Source organism: Periophthalmus magnuspinnatus, chromosome 11 (genome assembly GCF_009829125.3).
Source record: "Periophthalmus magnuspinnatus isolate fPerMag1 chromosome 11, fPerMag1.2.pri, whole genome shotgun sequence".
Classification (NCBI taxonomy): domain Eukaryota; kingdom Metazoa; phylum Chordata; class Actinopteri; order Gobiiformes; family Gobiidae; genus Periophthalmus; species Periophthalmus magnuspinnatus.
Window position 1 is genome coordinate 10,895,579 of NC_047136.2, and position 21,826 is coordinate 10,917,404.

The 21,826-nt window shown below is 39.1% G+C and overlaps 3 protein-coding genes across 3 annotated transcripts in view; all 3 read right to left on the minus strand.

Moving 5' to 3' along the window:
* Window positions 1–9,747, minus strand: part of kmt2ba (lysine (K)-specific methyltransferase 2Ba) — a 28,585-nt gene extending 18,838 nt beyond the window's left edge. Inside the window, exons 1-9 of the mRNA XM_033975797.2 lie at window positions 9,275–9,747; window positions 4,530–5,730; window positions 2,985–3,148; window positions 2,815–2,889; window positions 2,341–2,497; window positions 1,129–1,390; window positions 966–1,027; window positions 712–885; window positions 528–531 (exon numbers count right to left, since the gene is read on the minus strand). Coding sequence (XP_033831688.1) covers window positions 528–531; window positions 712–885; window positions 966–1,027; window positions 1,129–1,390; window positions 2,341–2,497; window positions 2,815–2,889; window positions 2,985–3,148; window positions 4,530–5,730; window positions 9,275–9,577 — 2,402 coding nt within the window. The 5' untranslated portion in view covers window positions 9,578–9,747. The remainder of the gene's footprint in view (window positions 1–527; window positions 532–711; window positions 886–965; window positions 1,028–1,128; window positions 1,391–2,340; window positions 2,498–2,814; window positions 2,890–2,984; window positions 3,149–4,529; window positions 5,731–9,274) is intronic.
* A 396-nt stretch (window positions 9,748–10,143) lies between these two features.
* Window positions 10,144–12,832, minus strand: LOC117378704 (zinc finger protein 648-like). The gene is made up of 5 exons (XM_033975363.2): window positions 12,741–12,832; window positions 12,263–12,323; window positions 12,042–12,157; window positions 11,818–11,961; window positions 10,144–11,514 (listed from the first exon to the last, which is right to left on the minus strand). The coding sequence occupies exons 2-5, from the start codon at window positions 12,291–12,293 to the stop codon at window positions 10,837–10,839; spliced, it is 969 nt and encodes a 322-aa protein (XP_033831254.1). The 5' UTR covers window positions 12,294–12,323; window positions 12,741–12,832; the 3' UTR covers window positions 10,144–10,836.
* Window positions 12,833–12,953: 121 nt separating this feature from the next.
* ndufv1 (NADH:ubiquinone oxidoreductase core subunit V1) lies at window positions 12,954–19,240 on the minus strand. Its single transcript, XM_033975180.2, has 11 exons — window positions 19,165–19,240; window positions 18,397–18,511; window positions 18,211–18,293; window positions 17,968–18,138; window positions 17,679–17,862; window positions 17,192–17,381; window positions 16,592–16,804; window positions 16,065–16,231; window positions 15,884–15,965; window positions 15,618–15,763; window positions 12,954–13,179 (listed from the first exon to the last, which is right to left on the minus strand). The coding sequence occupies exons 2-11, from the start codon at window positions 18,499–18,501 to the stop codon at window positions 13,102–13,104; spliced, it is 1,419 nt and encodes a 472-aa protein (XP_033831071.1). The 5' UTR covers window positions 18,502–18,511; window positions 19,165–19,240; the 3' UTR covers window positions 12,954–13,101.
* Window positions 19,241–21,826: the final 2,586 nt, after the last annotated feature.

Genomic DNA, 21,826 nt, shown 5'->3' on the forward strand with positions numbered 1-21,826 from the left:
CAATACTAACAAGAATATCAGTTTTAAAAGTGACTACACTTTTTACACAGCTATGAAGAATCCAATTAGTGAAGAGCATGCAGTTTATTTAAAAAAAAAAAAAAGGAGTAGGAGAGCCACAAGACAAGGAACAGAAATCAGTGGAAAATTATCAGAAACACCACCCCTGAACCCAGAAAAATAATCAAAGCAGAGATGCAAAGTGGGGCTGTAGTATTTTTTAGAAAATGGTGTAACAACTGAATCCCCTGAATGGATCATGGTCTATTCCTGATTTGATTTAAGGCATGTGATTATTATGACTTTGTGTTTATTAATTTACCTCAACTTCTTTGATGAAGCAATCTACATGTATATATTTCTGCATCCAAAAATACTACCTGAGCCAGGGTTTCAGTAAAGAGTTAGGTGAAATAAAGCAAACGAAAGCAGTGAATGAGTTTATAATTACCTTGTTAGATCGAGGTTTGAATCCTTTAGTGAAAAGTCGTCGATGTTTCAGGGGTTCAGCATCTGCACAAACTCACCATCCTGAGAATTGAGACCTCAAGAGAAGATAAAAATGTAAGGACAGAGTTTTAATGGGGCTTTGTAATCATTATAATAATTGGTCTTATTTAGTGCTCTCCAGGCAAGTAGCTAAACCTTAGCGGGCAATACCAGCGCTGCCCTGGGGCACATTGACAGTTGTTTATGGTTTATTAAATGTACCTTGATTCCTGGTCTTGTTTGTGGCCTTGCATTTGTTCTCCTCGTTCCCAGGGTCGTCCTCATCTGAGAGGAGGCTGCTGAATGAACGCCGCTTCACGTTTCGCAGAGATTTCTTTTTGTCTTCACCCGACACCAATGAACAAGCAACTCTAGCCACATATTCTTTTGACTTAACTAAAAAAAAATAATCACAAATAGGTTGATATTTGGTGTTTTCTTAAAATATAAAAGCAGTCCTAAACATTCACACATACTTTTGTATGGTTTGAGAATACGTGCAAGTTTAGCCTTTTCAATGCGATCACATCTTCTGTATCTAAAAAAGGAGAATACAGAAAGTTAAAAAGTTTGAAGGGTTGTTTTTTTTTTTAAACTTTGGCTAATGGAGTTTGTTGTTAAGTTTATAAGCAAACGCACATGCAGCACTGCTTCTTGATGTTGAATCCTCCAAACTTGGGCTTGTCGAGGCACATGGCGCACTTGGCACAGTCTGTCTCGACCAGGCAGCCGTCACACTCCCCGCAGCGCCGTGATCGACTGCCACCTGGAATGTACTGGGGCTGAACCTTTCTCTTAAACTTCTTCTTCTTGCCCCTCCTCTTCAGTGGGATGTGTTCCTGAGCGGGAACCCACTGAGCGGTGTCTGGGTCCGACAGCTCATCATCGTCCTCCACAGCACCTGAAAAAGTGGTGCACAGACAATTTACTCTAACTGTTTTTGTCCCTAAATGTGAGTGTTCGACACAACAGTAATAATAAAAGAAAAAAAAAAAGAAAACGAGAGAGTGGCTTGTGTTGGCTGGGTGTTCATTGAAGCAGCGAGTTTGGACACCACTTCCTCACCTTAAGGTGGGTGGAGCTCACTTGACCAGTGTTGGTAAAGCATTCCAACAGCGGTGGCTAATCTGTGTGTGACAAGAAATATTTTTGCTGGCAAATATTTTATTCTCATCTACATTCACTTAATGCCATTTGCTTATAGGTTGAACTACTAATTGATAAGGACCCATTTTGATCTTTTTCAGTTTTGACTTCATTATCAAGTAGGGTGCATACTGTGGTCAAGTTAGCTTTGTCAATATAAGCAGTCTTATAAATGTAATAGCAATACATTGAGCCACTGTTCATTCACTCCTCAATCACACAAGTCTACTTCCGAAGCAACAGCTGTCCTGGGGCAGACTGATAAGACGGGGGTTGCCATTCTGTTCCTCGACCACAACCAAACACAAAGTCAAGCAAACCCATCCAGACGAGGTGCGGGGGTTCCCAAAGACACAATAAAAGGTATAGTAAGGGGAGAGAGGGATTTGAAACGCCAACCTTCCAATCACAATGATAAGAGAAGATTGGTTTTCCTACCTGATGCACATATGACTTCTCTCCAGGGACACAAAAATTACAAAGTTTTTGTTCATCTGGTCCAGTAAATGTGAGTAACATTGTATGCAAAAGTGTAACATTGTGTTGTGCCTCCTTAATTTGAACTATACTTTTTATCACTAGTTTGGAACAAACAAGTCATAAAAAAGTTGTGCAAATCTTTGCACTTATGAACAAAAACCCCCAAAAACCCAACAGATTTGTAGAGATATTCCTGACGGCAAAGGTCTTGGCCCTAGTCTGTACCTTCCGTTGTGGGGGTGAAAGAGATGCCCTCCCTCTCATGCAGCGGCAGAGCACTCAGTCGAGGGATGTCGTCTGGGACCATCGCACGGGGCTGTCCCAAAGCCACAGCTGCTGCTCGACACACGTGCTTGATCCTTGGACCAGCCAGGGGCTGCTCCTACAAAAGAATTTAAAAAAAACAATACTGACATTTGCTTATTTCTTCTCAACAGTTCTATGGGATTGTTATAACTATCAAAATGTCCATGTATTTTCTATGCTACTTGTTCCTCGAGTTCACTTCTCATTATGTGGTTGAATCTACACATTACTTAAGAGTATTATGGAGGCTAAATAAAAGGAGTGTGTGGGGAAAAGTGCCTTTTGTTTAAGTATACAGCTACATAAAACAGAAATGGTGAATCACAATTTTCTGATCTCAAACAAATTTTTATCCAATTAATACCTATATATTCGAACCAAATCATAATTTACCTGAGGGCCATATTCTTTAGAGTGGGGGCCATGTTTTCTTCTCCGCCTTCTTCCACCCGCCGCCATCAATGACTCCTTCAAAGTACCAAAATAAACAATTTAACATCATGGTAATTGTAACTTTGCATTTGAATTGTATTTTTGCTCTTATCCGTTAAATACTACCTTACCTGTGTAATTTTGAGCTGCTTCTGTTGGTCGATTTTGATGAGTTGGACTTTGGCTTTCCTGAGCATCCTCTGGAGCATCCTCTTGTTGGCACCACTGAGTCCGAATCTATGGCCTACCCCACTCACCTCTGTCCCCTCTATGGTATGGGCCACTGTAACCTCACCTGAACAAGACAAGATATTAGCATTCATTTAGCAATAGATCAAAATGTGTCAAAATGTTTAATTCGATGGTTTTATTTTAATAATTTGAATAATGGAATGAGCAATATCTTGTTTTAAAATCTAATAGAATGACTGAACTTTGTCACATTTTTTCTAATCAAATTGTCTCCCTGTAAATGGTATACACCCCAATATCTAGTGTACTTTGAATTACTATTATTGACAAATTCTGATTCTTACAGATGTAGATCTATTTGTGGTGAATGTTCAGGGTTTGACATTAAGCGTTTTCAAATACTTGCCCACTGGGCAATAGGCCACCATTTTTTACTTGGCTTTCTTGCCTAAAGATCTACTTGCCCATTAAAAAATTGTTTATTTTAAATTAAGAGAAAATGAACTCAATAAGAATATGGACAGGCCTATACAAAAAATTGGGAGAGTAGGGCATATAATTATAGTTTTTCCTTTCTCCTCGATCTCTGGAACCAAAAACAAATAAATTAAAAATGTACACTACCAGTCAAACATACTTTAAGATAGACACTGAAGTCATCAAATGTGTGAAGCAACATGTATGGAATTATGTAGTAAAGAATAAAGAATGTTAAATAACTCTAAATATGCATTATATTTTAGGTTCAGATTCCTTATCCACCCTTTGCTTTGTCGACAGCACTGCAAACCCTTTGCCTTCTTGCGTTGGGTGTGGTATTTTTATGTGTTGATAAGCAATTCATCATATGCTTTTATAGCTGAGTCCAATTCTGCAGCCCTGTGCATCACTAGTGATTAAAACAATATACTGAATACACAATGAATACTGTATACAATATATCTTCCTTTACATTCATTCACTTCATTTTTATTATTTAAATGACTGGACTAAAACTGGATCTGCTCTTGTTGTCTTTGTTGCTACAGATCCTCTTCCCTCTCTCCCACTGCTGCTGCACAATACGCACCTGGAGCTGAGAGGGACACAGGAGGACCATTTCTCTGTCATTCTTTCACACAACTAAGTTATGTATGAAGAAGCGCAAAATATCTCTGTGGATCTTTTTTAAACAATGTTTAAGTGGGGAAAACATTGCCTGTTCTGTGTTGTGGAATTATGCTTTTTGCTGGGTCGGGTTTAGCCTCGAGTTCGCTGTCCCACGCACCCTTATTCTTGTGGTTATTTGATTACAATTGTTTATTGACCAGATCTGACCTGTTCTAGCAGAACAATAATATCTCCATGGGGGGTGACAAAAAGGTGCCAAACCCTCAACCAGGAAAGGTACATAGTGCACCTTTACATAAAATTAAACTGACTACAAGCAATTACCAACAATGCTCAACCCTAATGAGGAAAAGGTCTATTAAAATAATAATTACCTTCCATGGCTGGTACTTCTTCTTTAACCATCACCTCACCGGTGGCTCCTCCCACACTCGCATCGACTGACACAGCCAGTTTCCTTATGGCTCCAGGACTGTCCATCTCCTCCATTTTAATCTTGGACCTTCTCTTCCTTTTCTTTTTAGTTGAACCCTCACCATCAGCAAAAGATTCCCCCTCCGTTTCAGACACACTTTTCTTTCTTTCAGCCAGTTTTAACGTCAACTTTTTCAGATTTTTGTAAATGTCCTGACTGCTTCCCGTACTTTGTTTAGCTGGCGATTTCACATGAGAAGATGGACACTCTAATCCAGACTGTGAATTGCTGAATTCTGGCATAACATTTTCCTCAAATCCTAATTTTGTATCAATTTTGTAAGCCCTCTTTCGTGTTGGTGTTATTTCTTCTTCCAAAAACCTTTTAGGGATTTTGATAATGCGTGAAGACCTACCACTTGCAGTCAGAGAGGTTGAACTGTTAGAGCTAGCTTCTGCCTGTCCTGGGTTTAGCTGTGGCGTGCTGTCCGTTTTAATGGGCACCAGTTCATATGTAAAAAACTTGTTTTTCGGACGCGGCCTACGCTCTACTGGAGCACTTGTTGCTTTCTGCACTCGTTTTGGGGGTCTTGAAAACATTTTGGATCTGGACTTCTTTCGTTTTAACAAAGCCAAATGATGAGGTCCTTTCACGTCCTTCTCTCCCTCATGTTTATCATCTTCTGCACCCAAATCTTTACACTCTCTCCTCCCCTTTCGTTTGTGAATAGGCAAAACTCCTCTCTTTCTGGCATCAGGGCTCTGCTGGTCTGTGTCAGTCTCCTCATCAGTCGTCTCATCGCTTTCCTTAAACTTGGAGTACTGGTCTTTACGCCTCACACCTGGGATTATTTTCGGTTTCCTTCCAGTTGAGGTAATAGCCATTTGGTTTTGCATATTACCGGAGTTCCTTATAGATGCTGCTGACTTTGTGCTGCTACCTGAGTCCAATCCAACTTCCTGTTTGATTGCTTCTGTACCACTGTCTTTACGTGACCTGGGCACAATTTTACCAACAACAGCAGGTTTGGAGGTTTTCTGTACAATTTTTCCAAGAATAGGTTTTGATCCCGGAGAAATGTCTGCAGATTGTGGGGATTGTGATTGACGTAAAGGTGAATGGGGGAAGGTTGTGGTACCAAATCCACTGAAATCTTCTTCCTACAAAAAAAAAAAGAAAAAAAGTTTGTGGTTAATTACAATTTCTACATTCTGAAACTTGGAATGTATCTATTCACAGACTAATTTATTCAATTTAGGTGGTGTTAGCAAATGATAAGCAATTGGATACATACAAGTGTGGCTTGATTTTGTTATAAAGAGAAAAAGCATTAGTATTCAGATCTGATGTCAGTTAATCATTAAAAATGTTTCATAATCTATGTAATTTTGCCTCCAGTTGCCTCAATTCTGATTTTTTTTTTTAACATTCTGATAATATAACATTGCCAGGGCCTATACATTCAGTAAGCAAATGCAGCATAGATAGTAATTAGATGTAAAACCAGAACAGTTTAGCAATACCTCATATCTTGCATTTAGGACTGAAAAGTCTAAGAACACTTCAGCTTGTACAAAAATGTCTAATAGATGAAGGTTCTAGTACATTTCACATAGATTACCAACTTGTCAATGTTTTATTCAACATTTTCTTTCATTCAGTCATTCCAAAGCTTTCACAAAGAACAATCTCAAAAACTTGCACTAAAGAAGGACAAACCCAGGCATACCAGAACACAAATATTTTTCCTTTTCATATTTTCATGTGCAAAATGATCTAAAGTTACACCAACAAAGTGCCTACAACTTTTGTGTATTACTGATTCAAAGTTGACAAAGCCATGCATACAAACCAGCCAATACACATTTAACAACGATATATATGTGCATCATAATACAAGAGTGGCTATAACACAAACAATATGGTGACGGTATGACATTAAGGCTGTGCAATTAATTTCAGTTACATTAATCGGAAAGAGATTTTTATTTCTAATCGTCAATGATATGCCAGGGGCTTTTTCATCAGGAATTAAAGAGCCAGTTCTCCAGTCCAGTACAAGCATGTGGTTTGGACCAGAATTTAGACTTTGGAGGAGACATTTCTATCTTTAAAAAAAATGTTAATTGGGAATTCATAAAAGTCAATTGCAGTCATTTGCATTTGTTTTCAATATGACTAAATGAAACTGAATCGAAAATTGTGATTGGTTAATATGAGGAAAAAAAGTTATAATTGCGTTGTCATATCGCTCAGCCCCATTTGAAACGTACGTAAAATTTTGCATTTGAAGTTTTACAATATTTGTATCAACTCAGTTCAGGATTGTTGTAAGTTGGCATCAGAAACATGATACAGGCAGTAGCTGGGAAGTTCTTCAGATCTGTGCAGTAAACTCTAGGCTCAATGGTGAATGAGGACTCCGGTTTTGGTATTCATGGATCAAAATACTTTAAAATTCTTTTTCAATGACTTTGATTGAAATGTACAAACCAGAGCATTTTTTTCAGTCATAAACACAGACTGTATATATCAAGGGACATAGCTAAACTCCTAGCCTCCATGTTCTAAAAAGGAAGTGAGCATGGGCGTACTTTCAGCTGCATAGACATGGCTTCAATTCCCATTATGTTGAAAAATTGTCATCCCTCTCTCTGTAAGTGCTGCAGTAAGCCTTGTCATTTTGGTATTAAAATGTTCATATTAACCCGCTTTACATGATCCTCATATTTGTATTTTGTGTGTAAATTGTGTCCATAAATTAAGATATGAACATTAACAATAGACAAATCAGGCGCCTTCTTTCCCTGAGGTCACTTCCGCTAACGTTAGCCACAGGTTTGATTGACAGAATTGTTGCGTGCCCACTCCCTGCTAAACCAGCGGTGTGGGCGGGAAGGGGCGTTATCTTTAACAGCCTGGCTCCGGAGTGGCTTTTTGGTTGCTATGATACTCGCAGTCGGAATTCCAAATACGGAACTTGGCTCCAAATTCGCTCTTATAACTGCTAGCCTCAATGACCATCATTTCGCTGAAGTTGAACACAATGGGTGATGACACACTACCTTAGTCCACTTCTTTATACAGTCTGGTCATGAACAATACTATTATAGGCTACAATTCACCTTCCATTTCTCTGAGAATAAAAAGGCTACAGGTCTTTCTTTATTTGATTATTGGTGATCGGCTGTCAAGCCTTGCCCCAGCTCTTACTATAGTGTTGCATCAGGACCGCAACTGTTCAGTTTCAATGCACTAGACTAGTCCCATCAGTAATACCATCACAATGAAGATTTCCGATATGTTATTGTACACTATATTTTTGAATGGCAATGGCCAACCCAGAATAATATTTTAAATGAACCATCCAACTAAGAAAAAAGTATTGGCTTTGTATTTGGTGTTTAAGTAATTAAAATTCATGAACTAAAACTTACAAATCACTATAATTTCTATAGTAGTGATTCAGAATAAGCACATTCAAGCTAAAATGGACATTGTTTAGACACATGGAAAAAATCAGGTCTAAATCATGAGATCAGGTCTAGTCAATCCCTAAAAAACAATTACTAAAGCAAAACAATATTACATTCAGTTTGGAGCATAACAATACCATCTACATCCATCCATACTGTACCTTATGTCAAAATTTTAGAGACATCATTCAATTCACCAAATACAAAGGAAAATACAACAGTTACAGACATTCATCCAGGCTCATAAGAGATGGAATTGACAGATTGAATTAAGTTTCCTCAAATGAAATAACCTCTGCAGAACGTTTGCAGGATGCTCATGCAGCTTTAACATGAACCACGTGACTCTTACAGCTCCATCTGAAAGGACTGCATCAGTGATGACCAAAAAGTTAATGCAGCCACAAGATATTTCTAAACTAAAAAATAACCTACATAATTAAATATAATATAGCATCAGGATCATTAAGCAATGAACTGCAATAACAGTATTGAGACTAGAGCCACATCTAATATTATGTTATTAAATAATTGGGATTTAGTGTTTTTAGAAATTTGTCAAAATAGTTGTATACGGTACAACACATGACTGTAAAGTTAAGAAGATTATTACATTCACTGCTGTTTCGTATAGTTTTACATAAGTTAATTCAGTAGTACAGCAATGGCTGAAGCCAGTATCACTTGTCTAAAAGTTATGGTGTCGTATAAGTTCCTGCCTGCATCTAGTATGAAGCGGAGCATCCAAAACAGCAAGGTCAGCTGACAGCTCCAACGTGGAAAGAGTGAAACGAGCATCTGTGACGCTCCGGCAACGATAATGCAGCAGCCATGTCTCCACAAAGCCCGATAACACCACTGTCTCACCAAACAATAAGAGATACGTATTATGGGTTTCTACAACAAGAAGACACCGCCGAGTGCATCTACCGCCAAAGTTTCCGCCTCCAGTTCCTGCCAAACAAAGTCAGCTGGCGTGTTATGCTTCAGCGCTACACCAACAAAAACACACACAACAATAAATCTCACGATAAAAGGCTAAAATGTGAAAACCGTGCCTCGGTCTGCAAACAGTGTATTTAGAGTCGGTGCTGGAGGCTAAACGGCTGGAGTTAGCACAGCTCATAACTTACACCAGTGTGTTGCAACAAGCAGTGTTTTGTGTCGGCGGTGCATTTAAATACTAAATGAGCAGCACAACAGCTAGCCGTCGACGAAAAATATTTACCCCTTCACTGTTGCTGGAGATGAAGCCTGCATCTTTCTGCCGTCCGTGCTTCTCGGTGACCCCGAGCAGGCGCAGGAGGCACGGATCCTCGCTAAACGCCAGCCCGATGTTTACGGGCCTCGGCCCAGCCACAGCCTGCTCCCCGTCGTCTGAGCCCAGCCGTCCGCGTTTGGTGCGTTTCTCCGCCCGCAGCCTGCTGCGAGCCGCGCTAGGCCGCCCCGGAAAGCGAGCCTTGGCCATAGTCTGGATGTTTAGGCCCGCTACATTAGCCGGGGGAGAGAGTCCACCTCCCGATGCCGCCATTATTTACTACAACAACACCACCGCGCTGGAGGAGGCTGCTACAGCGCTCACGAGCGAGAGGCAAGATGGACTGCTCCGAGCAAAGGCGCGAGATGAGCCGCGCTGCACCATGGGTAATCTCCTCCCGGCACGTCTCCTCTACGTCCTCTGTGCGTCGCTGCGTCCCCACCAGAGGCCACAAGTCTGCGGCTGTTTTACTGAGCCAGTGGGCCTCACACATGTAGAGTGTGGCAGAAACTGTCTTGTTAAAAAGATAAAGTGGATTAAAATATAAACCATCTGTGAACGAGAGAAGACATCTCCATTGCATGAAAAGTAGATGCAGTACTGTGGATAAAATCCGACTGGACCACTCCTGGACGAATAAGGATACTGGTAATGTAAAAGGAGATGCAATTTAAACCAAAAAGATTTGAATTGTTTTATTTTCTTTTTTCACTTTTAGAGTGAACTCCATAAAACATAATAACAACTGAATTTCAATTATTTTAATGCTAAGCTATTACAATTTAAAACACAAATACTGAAGTGACTGGATGGTTGCTCATGGCACAACTGAATTGTGTGTCCATATGGTCATTGCATAATAGTATTAAATGAGAGTCAAAATGAATAAATTAATGAGGAAAATTAGAAGCATTGAGAAAAGTATAGTGATGCAAGCTTCTCAATATACAGCAATACTCAAATGTACAAGTTTATTATTTTGAATATTTTCGGCAATATTGTGTCTTTTGCAAAACATACTATTTCGTATGCATTATCCACCACATGTATAACAAACAGAATATTACTGTACATAATCTAGCAAATCTACAAATCTTTCAATTTTGCCCTTAAAATATGACTTATTTTGATTATTTAACAGAAAACTCTACACACATATTGATAGAGGGTACATACGTTTGCTACCTTTAAATCAAAATTGGTCTTCAAATAAACATAAATATGGGCAATGAGTGTGAAATTACTTTGTGTAAAAATAAGAATATTGTATAAAGCTCCTACAGTGATGCGAGTTCTGGAAGTCATCCCTGTAACTGGCCTTGGGTGGGGTACATCTGGGGCGTTGACTAGTTTCAACCATTCACTCTCACATTCATTGACCATGGACAATTCTGAGTCACCAATTCACCTATACACATTTGAGTTGAAGAGGAGCAAGGGAAAGACATGCAAAAATTCTTAAGAATTGGTTCTTTTTAAATATACCACATGTTTTGTATCAGTGTATATAATGAAAAGGTTATAGTAAGTGTTTACACATTTTCCGCATTAAATTCAGGCTCTTCTTTTTTACAGTGGGTGCTCATGTGGTCAATGAGGTCACTTGTGTCTGGAAACCCCTCTCCACAGGTGGGGCATGTGTACTCCTCAGAGCAATGGTCTTTTGCTACGTGTACGGTGAACTGGTTGGCTTCAGTAAAACTCTGTTCACATTCGGAGCATGCATGGGATTTACGGGATGGTTTGCTGTGCTGCTCCTTTTTGTGGGCCCTCAAGGCATCAACAGACGAGAAAACAAGGTCGCAATTTGCTTCGGGACATGGGATCTCCAGCTCTACTTTCTCCTTTTTGATTGAGAGTACATCCTCCACAACATTATTACTAGATCTATATTCAGTCATGTCTTTTTTAGTTATAGATTCCTTCTCATTTTTGGGTTTGCGACCTCGTTTTTTGGGAGGCGGTTTTGGTTCAGATATTGTACAATCCATATCTCTTTCCTGGTGGTCAATAAGCTCATCTTCATTTTGAAAAATACAGTCACATTTGGGGCACTTGTAGGTCAAATCCTCCTCTATTGAAGATCCAACTCGTGAAGAATGTACTTTAAGTCTGTGTTGATTCAATCGGGATGGGTTCGGAAATTTGAGTCCACAGTCTTTGCAGGGGCATTGCCGCTTGCCACAGTCCCACCTCCTGTGTTTTGTCACCTACAAACAAAAAAAGATAATTCTCATGGGACTTTCTGGTAAAATAAAGGTAAAATACATTAAATTAAACAATAAGTGCATAGCAAAAATTTGATCTGAAACTAAAAATACATTATATTTATTAGGCGCCTTTCAGAGCTGTCATAGTCATCTTACAACAATTAAACACAAGAACATATAAAGTAAAACCGTACTGTTAAAATGGAACAAATGTAAACAACTCAAAACCTGCATAATTTACTGGATCCAATTATTGAAACTATTGATACAAAACCAGAGCAATGTTTAAAGAAAGCAGGTTACCTCTGTAAAAGTGTAGAAAGTTGCCCGACAGTAGGGGCATTGAAAACTTTTCTCATTGTTGTCGTGTGTGGCCGAGTGTTCGCTGAGCTCCTCAGACGTGCTATAAATCTTGTCACACTTGTAGCAGGAAAATTTTGTTTCAGTCTGCAAGATATCAGATTCTAATTAGGGAAAAACTGAAGACAACAGTCACAGCCAATTCTTAGATTTAGGTTTTATTTTACCAATTGTAGCTGTTGCTTATAGATGTCTCCATGGGTTTTCTTCATGTGTCTTGCTTTTGACTTTGGATCACGAAAGGTAATGAAGCACAGAAAGCACTGAAGATTCTCCACTTTATCTGTACCATATGATGGAGAAATATTAATATACACTTAATCATTAGAGATGGCATTACATACATAGGTCTAAATACATGGTAATATTGACAGCATTACTATCTTACACTCTGAAAGGTTGTCATATTTCAACTCCATGGTTCACAAAAGACCAGTGGCCACAACCGTCTGCAATGCAAAATATACACAATAATAATGTATGGGATATTGAGATTGCATACAGCTGTGTATTTCATGGCAATGCGAAACCGTTAATTATGGGGTAGCAGTTGTCAGATAAATGGTTGGCGAGGATAAGCTGCATGTGATACAATAAGGATCCCAATTAAATGAATGATATAGATACACAAATTAAATGCATGATGTAATGTACTATTATAGGCGACTTTGAAAAAGAACAAAAACAGCGCAATGAGGATGCAAGAAATTGACAGTTGTCTCCATCATTCAACTTCAACGATAATGCTGACATTTTGATGGGTGTAGTAAGAACCTTAGGGGTTTACGTTGTGATTTATAAATAGGGAAGCATTGAATTTGCGGATAGTAATTTCCAAACAGGTTTTTTAATGTGATATTTCTTACCGTCGGCGCAGTCCCCTTGTCGGGAGGGTGAGGTCTGCGGAGATCACGTGACCGATGAAAATCTCGCAATCTAACGCGAGACTATTGCAAAATATGAATATACTAACAATTTTTTTCAGGTGAATTGCCTTGAAATGCATCAAAACGCAAAAAAACCCCAAAAACTCACATTCGTCAGTCTATCCTATAAATACATGGAACAAACAAACCAAATTTATATTCTGTACATAAAACTTTATTGTTATTCAGAGATATGGCAGACACATCCAGTCAGAAGTGATGAGAGAAAGTTTTTGTATTTAAATAATTCACAGGGATAAGCACAGGTTAAAGAGCAAGATTGAATAGTAGAGTGAAACCATTATGCACGGGCCTGCTTCTTCTGCTGGAATTCAGCAATCCGGCTTTCCATAACAGGCCTTAAGTGTCTAATCAATCCCTGAAAAAAATGTACATAATAACATGTAAAAAAAAAAAAAAAAAATTTCATACACATATATACAACCCCAATTCCAATGAAGTTGGGATGCTTTGTATATGTACAACCCAATTCCTTTTTACACTGTGTAAAACTTAAAAAAAGAAATACAGAATATAATGATTTGCAAATCCTTTTCAACCTATATTGAACTGAATAAACTATAAAGACATGATATTTAATGTTCAAACTGATAAACTTTATTGTTTTTTTGTTTCAAACAGGTCTATTTTAAGCATTCCCCAACTTTCGCATTCTTTTATTGCCCCTGTGCCAGCTTTATTGGAACGTGTTGCAGACATCAAATTGAAAATGAGTGAATATTTGCATAAAAATAAAGTCTGAATCAGTTGAACATTTGTCTTTGTAGTTTATTCAGTTCAATATAGGTTGAAAAGGATTTGCAAATCGTTGTATTCTGTATTTCTTTTAAGTTTTACACAGCGTAAAACGGAATTGGGTTGTACATTTACATATATTATATATAAAAATATATACATATAATATATATACACACGTACATACACATGTGTATATATATATATATACACATATATACACACACACACACACACACACACACACACACACATATACACAGTGAGGCACATAAGTATTTGAACACCGTGATTTTGCAAGCTCTCCCACTTAGAAATCATGGAGGGGTCTGAAATTTTCATCTTAGGTGCATGTCCACTGTGAGAGACATAATCTAAAAAAAAAAATCTGGAAATCACATTGTATATATATTTTTAAATATTTTAATTGTATTTTACTGCTGCAAATAAGTATTTGAACACCAGAGAAAATCAATGTTAATATTTGGAACAGTAGCGTTTGTTTGCAATTACCGAGATCAAATGTTTCCTGTAGTTTTTCACCAGGTTTGCACACAATGCAGGAGGGATTTTGGCCCAATCCTCCACAAAGATCTCCTCTAGATCAGTCAGGTTTCTGGGCTGTCGCTGAGAAACACGGAGTTTGAGCTCCCTCCAAACATTTTCTATTGGGTTTAGGTCTGGAGACTGGCTAGGCCACTCCAGAACCTTGATATGCTTCTTACGGAGTCACTCCTTGGTTATCCTGGCTGTGTGCTTCGGGTCATTGTCATGTTGGAAGACCCAGCCACAACCCATCTTCAATGCTCTAACTGAGGGAAGGAGGTTGTTCCCCAAAATGTCGCAATACATGGCCCCGGTCATCCTCTCCTTAATACAGTGCAATCGTCCTGTCCCATGTGCAGAAAAACACCTCCAAAGCATAATGCTACCACTCCCATGCTTCACAGTAGGGATGGTCTTCTTTGAATGGTACTCATCATTCTTCTCCCTCCAAACATGGCGAGTGGAATTAAGACCAAAAAACCAAAAAGTTCTATTTTGGTCTCATCTGACCACATGACTTTCTCCCATGACTCCTCTAGATCATCCAAATGGTCATTGGCAAACTTAAGACAGGCCTGGACATGTGCTGGTTTAAGCAGGGGAACCTTCCGTGCCATGCATGATTTTAAACCATGACGTCTTAGTGTATTACTGTAACAGTAACCTTGGAAACGGTGGTCCCAGCTCTTTTCAGGTCATTGACCAGCTCCTTCCATGTAGTTCTGGGTTGATTCCTCACCTTTCTTAGGATCACTGAGACCCCACAAGGTGAGATCTTGCATGGAGCCCCAGTCCGAGGGAGATTGACAGTCATGTTTAGCTTCTTCCATTTTCTAATAATTGCTCCAACAGTGGATCGTAGCCCTTTCCAGCCTTGTGGAGGTCTACGATTTCATCTCTTGTGCATTTTGACAGTTCTTTGGTCTTGGCCATGTTAGTAGTTGGAGTCTTACTGATTGTATGGGGTGCACAGGTGTCTTTATGCAGCTAACAACCTCAAACAGGTGCTTCTAATTTAGGATAATAAGTGGAGTGGAGGTGGACTTTTTTTTAAAGTGGACTAACAGGTCTTTAAGGGTCAGAATTGTAGCTGATAGACAGGTGTTCAAATACTTATTTGCAGCAGTAACATACAAATAAATAATTTAAAAAAAAAATCATACAACGTGATTTCCAGATTTTTTTTGGATTATATCTCTCACAGCAGACATGCACCTTAGATGAAAATTTCAGATCCCTCCATGATGTCTAAGTGGGAGAACTTGCAAAATCACAGGGTGTTCAATTACTTATTTGCCTCACTGTACATACATATATACACACACATTATGCTTTTTGCTTCAAATTAAAATTTAATTGCAATTCAAATTGCAGCTACATTCACATTTTATTTTGCTGTGAGCAAATAATTATAAACTCTTATGTCAATAAAAATGAACAATTAAATCCCACTTGACTTTCCAAAGTTCACAGTTTGACCACAGTAAAAATGTCAAATAGTTTAACTGAATTTACCTGCACAGGCCAAGCAGCACCATCTCCCAGGGCACAAATAGTGTGGCCTTCAATCTGTTTACTCAGTTCCCAAATCATGTCAATCTCTGAGGATTGAGCATCACCACGCACAAAACGCCACATCATTTTATTCATCCAATCGACACCTGAAACAAAATATAACATACATTTAATTAAAAAAATAACAATAATAATAATTAAATAAGGCACTGTTGTAGTAGTTTAGGATTTCTGACCCTGTTATGGCAGAAATTTTTTCTCAGTACCTTCTCTGCATGGAGTACACTGGCCACAGCTCTCATGTTTGTAGAACTCAATCAAGCGGGCAATAGCTCTGATTACGTCAGTCTGTGACAAAATTCATCACAATTCACATATATAAATAAAGATGTGCAATTTCATACATCATAATTTGTAATGTAATAATTCTTTTGTCATGAAACATACAGATTTGTCCATAACAATGAGAGCCGCTGTGCCCAGGCCAGTCTGAGCTTGAATGAGGCCATCAAAGTCCATCAGGACCTCAGCACACACGTCTTTGGGGATGAGGGGAGTGGAGGAGCCGCCTGGGATTACAGCCAGCAGGTTATCCCAACCACCACGAATGCCACCTACCGAACAGATGTTTATTTCAATCAAGTCACAGTAAAATGCTTTAACTTTGGCTTTGCTTAATCTTAGAAGCCTTAATCTATCTGAGTGCTTTAATAAGGGAGTGCATGCAAATAAAAATAACCTGACAAATACTTTAAACCTCCTGATTTAAAGTACAAATGAAATCAAAGGTGGAACCCTGCCAGGCTTCCACAACCAAACCCATGCAAGAGCATCTGAAAAACTGCAGCAAAACCCATGGAAGGTATATCCAGTGAGTTAGTTTTTATCAATTCAACTTAATTTGCATTGTGAATTACCTGAAATACAAATAAAACCATACATGATTCATAAGTACTGTTTACCTACTACCATACCTGCATGTCTCTCAATGAGCTCCTTCATGGGGATGGACATTTCCTCCTCCACAGTGCAGGGATTATTAACATGGCCTGAGATGTTGAAGAGTTTGGTGCCAGAGTTCCTCTCTCTTCCAAAGCCTGCAAACCATGTTCCTCCACGACGGCAGATGGTGGGAGCCACAGATACAGTCTCCACATTGGCAACAGTTGTTGGGCAACCAAATACACCTGTGAGGCAGACATGACAGTATTTATAATTATAAATCCTGTGATATTGGATGGTCAAAGGCTTGAATCTTATTCAAGCTAAGGCTTTTGTTGTGTCCTTGGGCAAGATGCTTCACCACTAGATGTGTTTTATCATTGATGAGGTTAGGAGGAGAACCATGTGTGTGAAATGGCAGCTATTCTTCTAGCGGTGAGTGAGAAGGAATAATCCAGCAAATTAAAAACGTAAAAATCTTAACTTGCACTAAAATTAAAATTGTTTGGGACCTGTGAGCCGTAATAAAACTCATACAATTATACATTTTGGTTAACAATAACCAAATAATGCAGAAACGGCAATGGTTTTAAAATAGTTTCAATTAGAATTGTTTCCATTTTAAAACTCACCAACATCAGCAGGAAATGGGGGCTTGAGACGAGGTTTTCCTTGTTTCCCCTCTATGGATTCGATAAGTGCGGTCTCCTCTCCACAGATGTAGGCTCCAGCACCACGCATCACATAGACATCAAAATCATACCCAGAGCCACAAGCATTTCGTCCAATCAGACCAGCAGCATAAGCTTCATTGATTGCAACCTGTATAAATTAAATAGGCACAGAAACAAATATAACAGGATAGATTTATGACATTAACTTAAACATAGATATGATACAAGCAAATGGGCTCAAAGTCAATGTTTTTAAATCTCACTTTTTATTGTGTAGCATTTCTGTCTTTTTTCCTTCCTGCATTTCAAGGTAATTAAGGTAATTTCTTCTTAAAATGTGATCCAATAGAAATAGATTGGTAATATCAAGATAACTTTGAAGACTAAAAAGAGTCCAGTAGTTTGAGGTTGAAGTTGCATTGTATGGTTTGATGTTAGAGTGTACCTGCAGGTTGGACGACTCATTGTAGAACTCTCCTCTAATATAGATGTAGGCGGCGCGAGCTCCCATGGCTCTTCCAGCAACGAGACAGCCTTCCACCAGCTTGTGTGGGTCGTGCCTCATGATCTCTCTGTCTTTGCATGTTCCTGGCTCTCCCTCGTCAGCATTCACCACCAGATACTTGGGCCTGAATACATGAATGAAGACAAAACAGTCCATTGAATAGCATTAAGAAGCTTTAAATGAACAGGCAGTGATTTTATTAAGAGTACTGTTACACGCTCTTACTCACCGGCCGTCACTGGGTTTGTTCATAAAGCTCCACTTCATGCCCGTTGGGAAGCCAGCCCCACCTCTGCCCCGAAGGCCAGAAACCTTGATCTCATTTATAATCCAATCAACACCTTTAAGAAGAATCTCTTTAGTCTTGTACCAATCCCCACGCTTCAGGGCGCCCTTAAGCCTGAAAGACAGATAGCAATGTAATGAAAGCACAGTAAATATTGTTTACAAAGAGTTTTTGAAAAGAAGTTACCTCCAGTCATGACGACCATAGAGGTTTGTGAAAATACGATCTTCATCAGCCAGGGGTCCAAACTTTGTCTTCTTAGGGGGTGCCTGCAAAAGCAAAACAAAAAAAACTGAAAACAGTGCATGGATATATACACTAGAGTAATGTAATATTATGAACAAGACATAATATGTAATGATTATGAAGTACCTGTGCAGTGCTGTTGTATCGGACCAAAGTTGTTGCTCCAGCCTGAGAGACAGCTGCTGGGGTGCGGGCAACACCACACACCACTGCCCTGGACAGGCTCAGCATGTTTCCGGTTCTGCGTAAGAAGAGGGAGAAATGCTGCATATTAACAAATTAATCAGTTACACATGGAATAGTTTATGGACACTAATACAAAATCAACAGCTGTCAGCACGAAAGCATGGTCATGAAAAATAAACAACGGGAAATAATGTAACTATTTTAAGGTCAAGTAAGGAAATCATCAAGAACTTAAACTTACAAGTACATAAAGAGAGCTGTGTATCGTTCAAATGTCTTATGAAGGAGCACTGAAAGGCTAGAGGCGTGCTATTAGTGTAATTTGAAACTTAGTCTCATAACAACAATTCCTGACATAATGCCATACGTAACGTGTTATGAAAGCTGTTCATTCATGTTGTGTTTTCAGAGTATTAAATGCATATGCCGTCATGGACACATTGTAAATGTAAAATGTTAATATTAAATGTGGCAAACAAGCTGCTAAAACAGCAGAAAATAAGCTTAACTCTGACCTCCATGTTTACTCGTAGTGGAGCTCGGAAACTTGCTAAGCTAACAGTTAACCTTGTAAAGTCAAAACGTATATTTGTTATATATCAGCAGTAATAAAATCAATGTGCCAATCAACGACTTTATTCTGCTTCACAATACCAATCAAATAACCGGCAAAATCCCTTAAAACAAATTTTTAAAGAGTGTTTTTACCTTTACAGCGTCCCGAGCTGAGCTGATTTTACGAAATACCAACCGGAAGCACTTACAGTGCGGCCCGGAAGTAGTTTGATCAAATCATCGCTATCATGTATAATTTTCTATAATTTTGCTGAGTGTATCATATTATAGCAAACTGGCTGCTGCTTGTACTGTAGCTTATAATGTATCAAGTATGCCTAATGACAAGTGAAGAAAAAATAAATATTGAAGACCCAGCATTTACTGTTGTGACACTGTGTGAAGGTATATAAATACGTTATAATAATATACTGATATAATATACTATTCCAAACATCTCCCCTGGGAGTCATCTGGAAGCAATGAACAAACTGTAACCAGCTATCTCAGCTGGCCCTTCTTTATAAGAAGAAGCCAGGGATCTATTAAAATAAAGGAGAACAGATACAAATAACAAGAAAATGTACATATAAACAACAAAAAGTTTATAACAAAATAGTGAGAAAATACAAGAAGTTCTTAAGAGTAATCTCAGACAACAAAAATAATATTTTTTCCTTTTCAACCCCAATTAAATCCTGGTTAAAGCTGAGATGCTTGACAAACGTTCCTCCTCAGTGACCCCCACCACATGTCTTTTAGCTACAACTCCAGCCTCGTTTTTTAAGTCATTTTATGAACCTGTTAGAGGCGAGACTTATGAATAGCTCTCTTCAGACAGGTGTCTTTCCTACTGTCCCACAGCGGTGGGGAGGCCCCTGCTGAAGAAAAGCAATCTAGATTTTTAGTGACTTTAATAATTATAAATCTGTGTATAACTTAACAAAGATTTTGAAAAAACTGAGCAGATGGTACGCAGCTTTATATCTACATGTCTCCTGATGACACCAGGCCAATGGATGCTCCTTTTAACTGTATTTTAGGTATGAAATCCTGGACGGCAGAAAACCTTCTCCACCTTAAACAGGACAAGACTGGATTTTCTCATTGGTTCTGAGGCTCAGAGAGAAAATCTTTTACACAAACTACAAGAACAGTCTTTTAACCCATCACCACAAGTAAAGCTGATTTTTATCCCACACATTAAGGACATTACAAAAATAACTGGTTTCAGTTTCAGTGTAGTTAGTTCCTCCTATCAGCTAGATATGAGCAGCTTGGATGAGCAGAAACGTCTTCATTCCTACAACTTTTTGTCCAGTTGACAGATTTTACTTTTGGCTTTTACTATTCCAAAAATAGTTTGTTATCATCTAAAAAAATCATAGCCAGAGTCCACCCTTTTCTCTCTTGGGTCAACATGCAGAGACTTTTATCACCACTCAAAGAGACTACTGTAATGCCCTGCTCTCTGGTCAATTATTACAAAAATCAGCAGCATGTGTCCTGACTAAGACCAGAAGGCAGGACCACATTAGACCAATTTCCCGTTGTGTTTCAGAAGTGATTTTACTGTTCTTTTACTGTTTTTTAAATGTCTTAATGGTCTTGGATCTTGCCATCTTTCAGAACTCCTTTAACCCTACGAACCTTTGCAGACCTTGCACTCATCTGGCAGCAGGTTCCTAGTCATTCCCAAAGTCAGACAGCGAGGCGTCTTTCCAGTACTATGGAACAATGGAGGACCTCAGGGTTGCAGAGCATGTTCATGTTTTTTAAGAGCAGGCTCAAGACATATATATATATATATATATATATATACACTCACCTGAAGGATTATTAGGAACACCATACTAATACGGTGTTTGACCCCCTTTCGCCTTTAGAACTGCCTTAATTCTACGTGGCATTGATTCAACAAGGTGCTGAAAGCATTCTTTAGAAATGTTGGCCCATATTGCTAGGATAGCATCTTGCAGTTGATGGAGATTTGTGGGATGCACATCCAGGGCACGAAGCTCCCGTTCCACCACATCCCAAAGATGCTCTATCGGGTTGAGATCTGGTGACTGTGGGGGCCATTGTAGTACAGTGAACTCATTTTCATGTTCAAGAAACCAATTTGAAATGATTCGAGCTTTATGACATGGTGCATTATCCTGCTGGAAGTAGCCATCAGAGGATGGGTACATGGTGGTCATGAAGGGATGGACATGGTCATAAACAATGTTCAGGTAGCCCGTGGCATTTAAACGATGCCCAATTGGCACTAAGGGACCTAAAGTGTGCCAAGAAAACATCCCGCACACCACAGTGGTAACAAGGCATGATGGATCCATGTTCTCATTCTGTTTACGCCAAATTCTGACTCTACCATTTGAATGTCTCAACAGAAATCGAGACTCATCAGACCAGGCAACATTTTTCCAGTTTTCAACTGTCCAATTTTGGTGAGTTTGTGTAAATTGTAGCCTCTTTTTCCTATTTGTAGTGGAGATGAGTGGTACCCGGTGGGGTCTTCTGCTGTTGTAGCCCATCCGCCTCAAGGTTGTGCGTGTTGTGGCTTCACAAATGCTTTGCTGCATTCCTCGGTTGTAACGAGTGGTTATTTCAGTCAACGTTGCTCTTCTATCAGCTTGAATCACTTGGCCCATTCTCCTCTGACCTCTAGCATCAACAAGGCATTTTCACCCACAGGACTGCCGCATACTGGATGTTTTTCCCTTTTCACACCATTCTTTGTAAACCCTAGAAATGGTTGTGCGTGAAAATCCCAGTAACTGAGCAGATTGTGAAATACTCAGACCGGCCCGTC

Excerpts from the sequence above, each read along its gene's own strand:
- LOC117378704 (XM_033975363.2), bottom strand. The coding sequence starts at position 12,293 with ATGGAGTTGAAATATGACAACCTTTCAGAGT. Across the intron at positions 12,158-12,262 it reads ATATGACAACCTTTCAGAGT|ATAAAGTGGAGAATCTTCAG; the intron begins GTAAGATAGTAA and ends CATATGGTACAG. Across the intron at positions 11,515-11,817 it reads CTTTCTACACTTTTACAGAG|GTGACAAAACACAGGAGGTG; the intron begins GTAACCTGCTTT and ends TTTTGTTTGTAG.
- ndufv1 (XM_033975180.2), bottom strand. The coding sequence starts at position 18,501 with ATGCTGAGCCTGTCCAGGGCAGTGGTGTGTGGTGTTGCCCGCACCCCA. Across the intron at positions 17,382-17,678 it reads ATGAGTCGTCCAACCTGCAG|GTTGCAATCAATGAAGCTTA; the intron begins GTACACTCTAAC and ends TAATTTATACAG. Across the intron at positions 16,232-16,591 it reads GCTCATTGAGAGACATGCAG|GTGGCATTCGTGGTGGTTGG; the intron begins GTATGGTAGTAG and ends TCTGTTCGGTAG.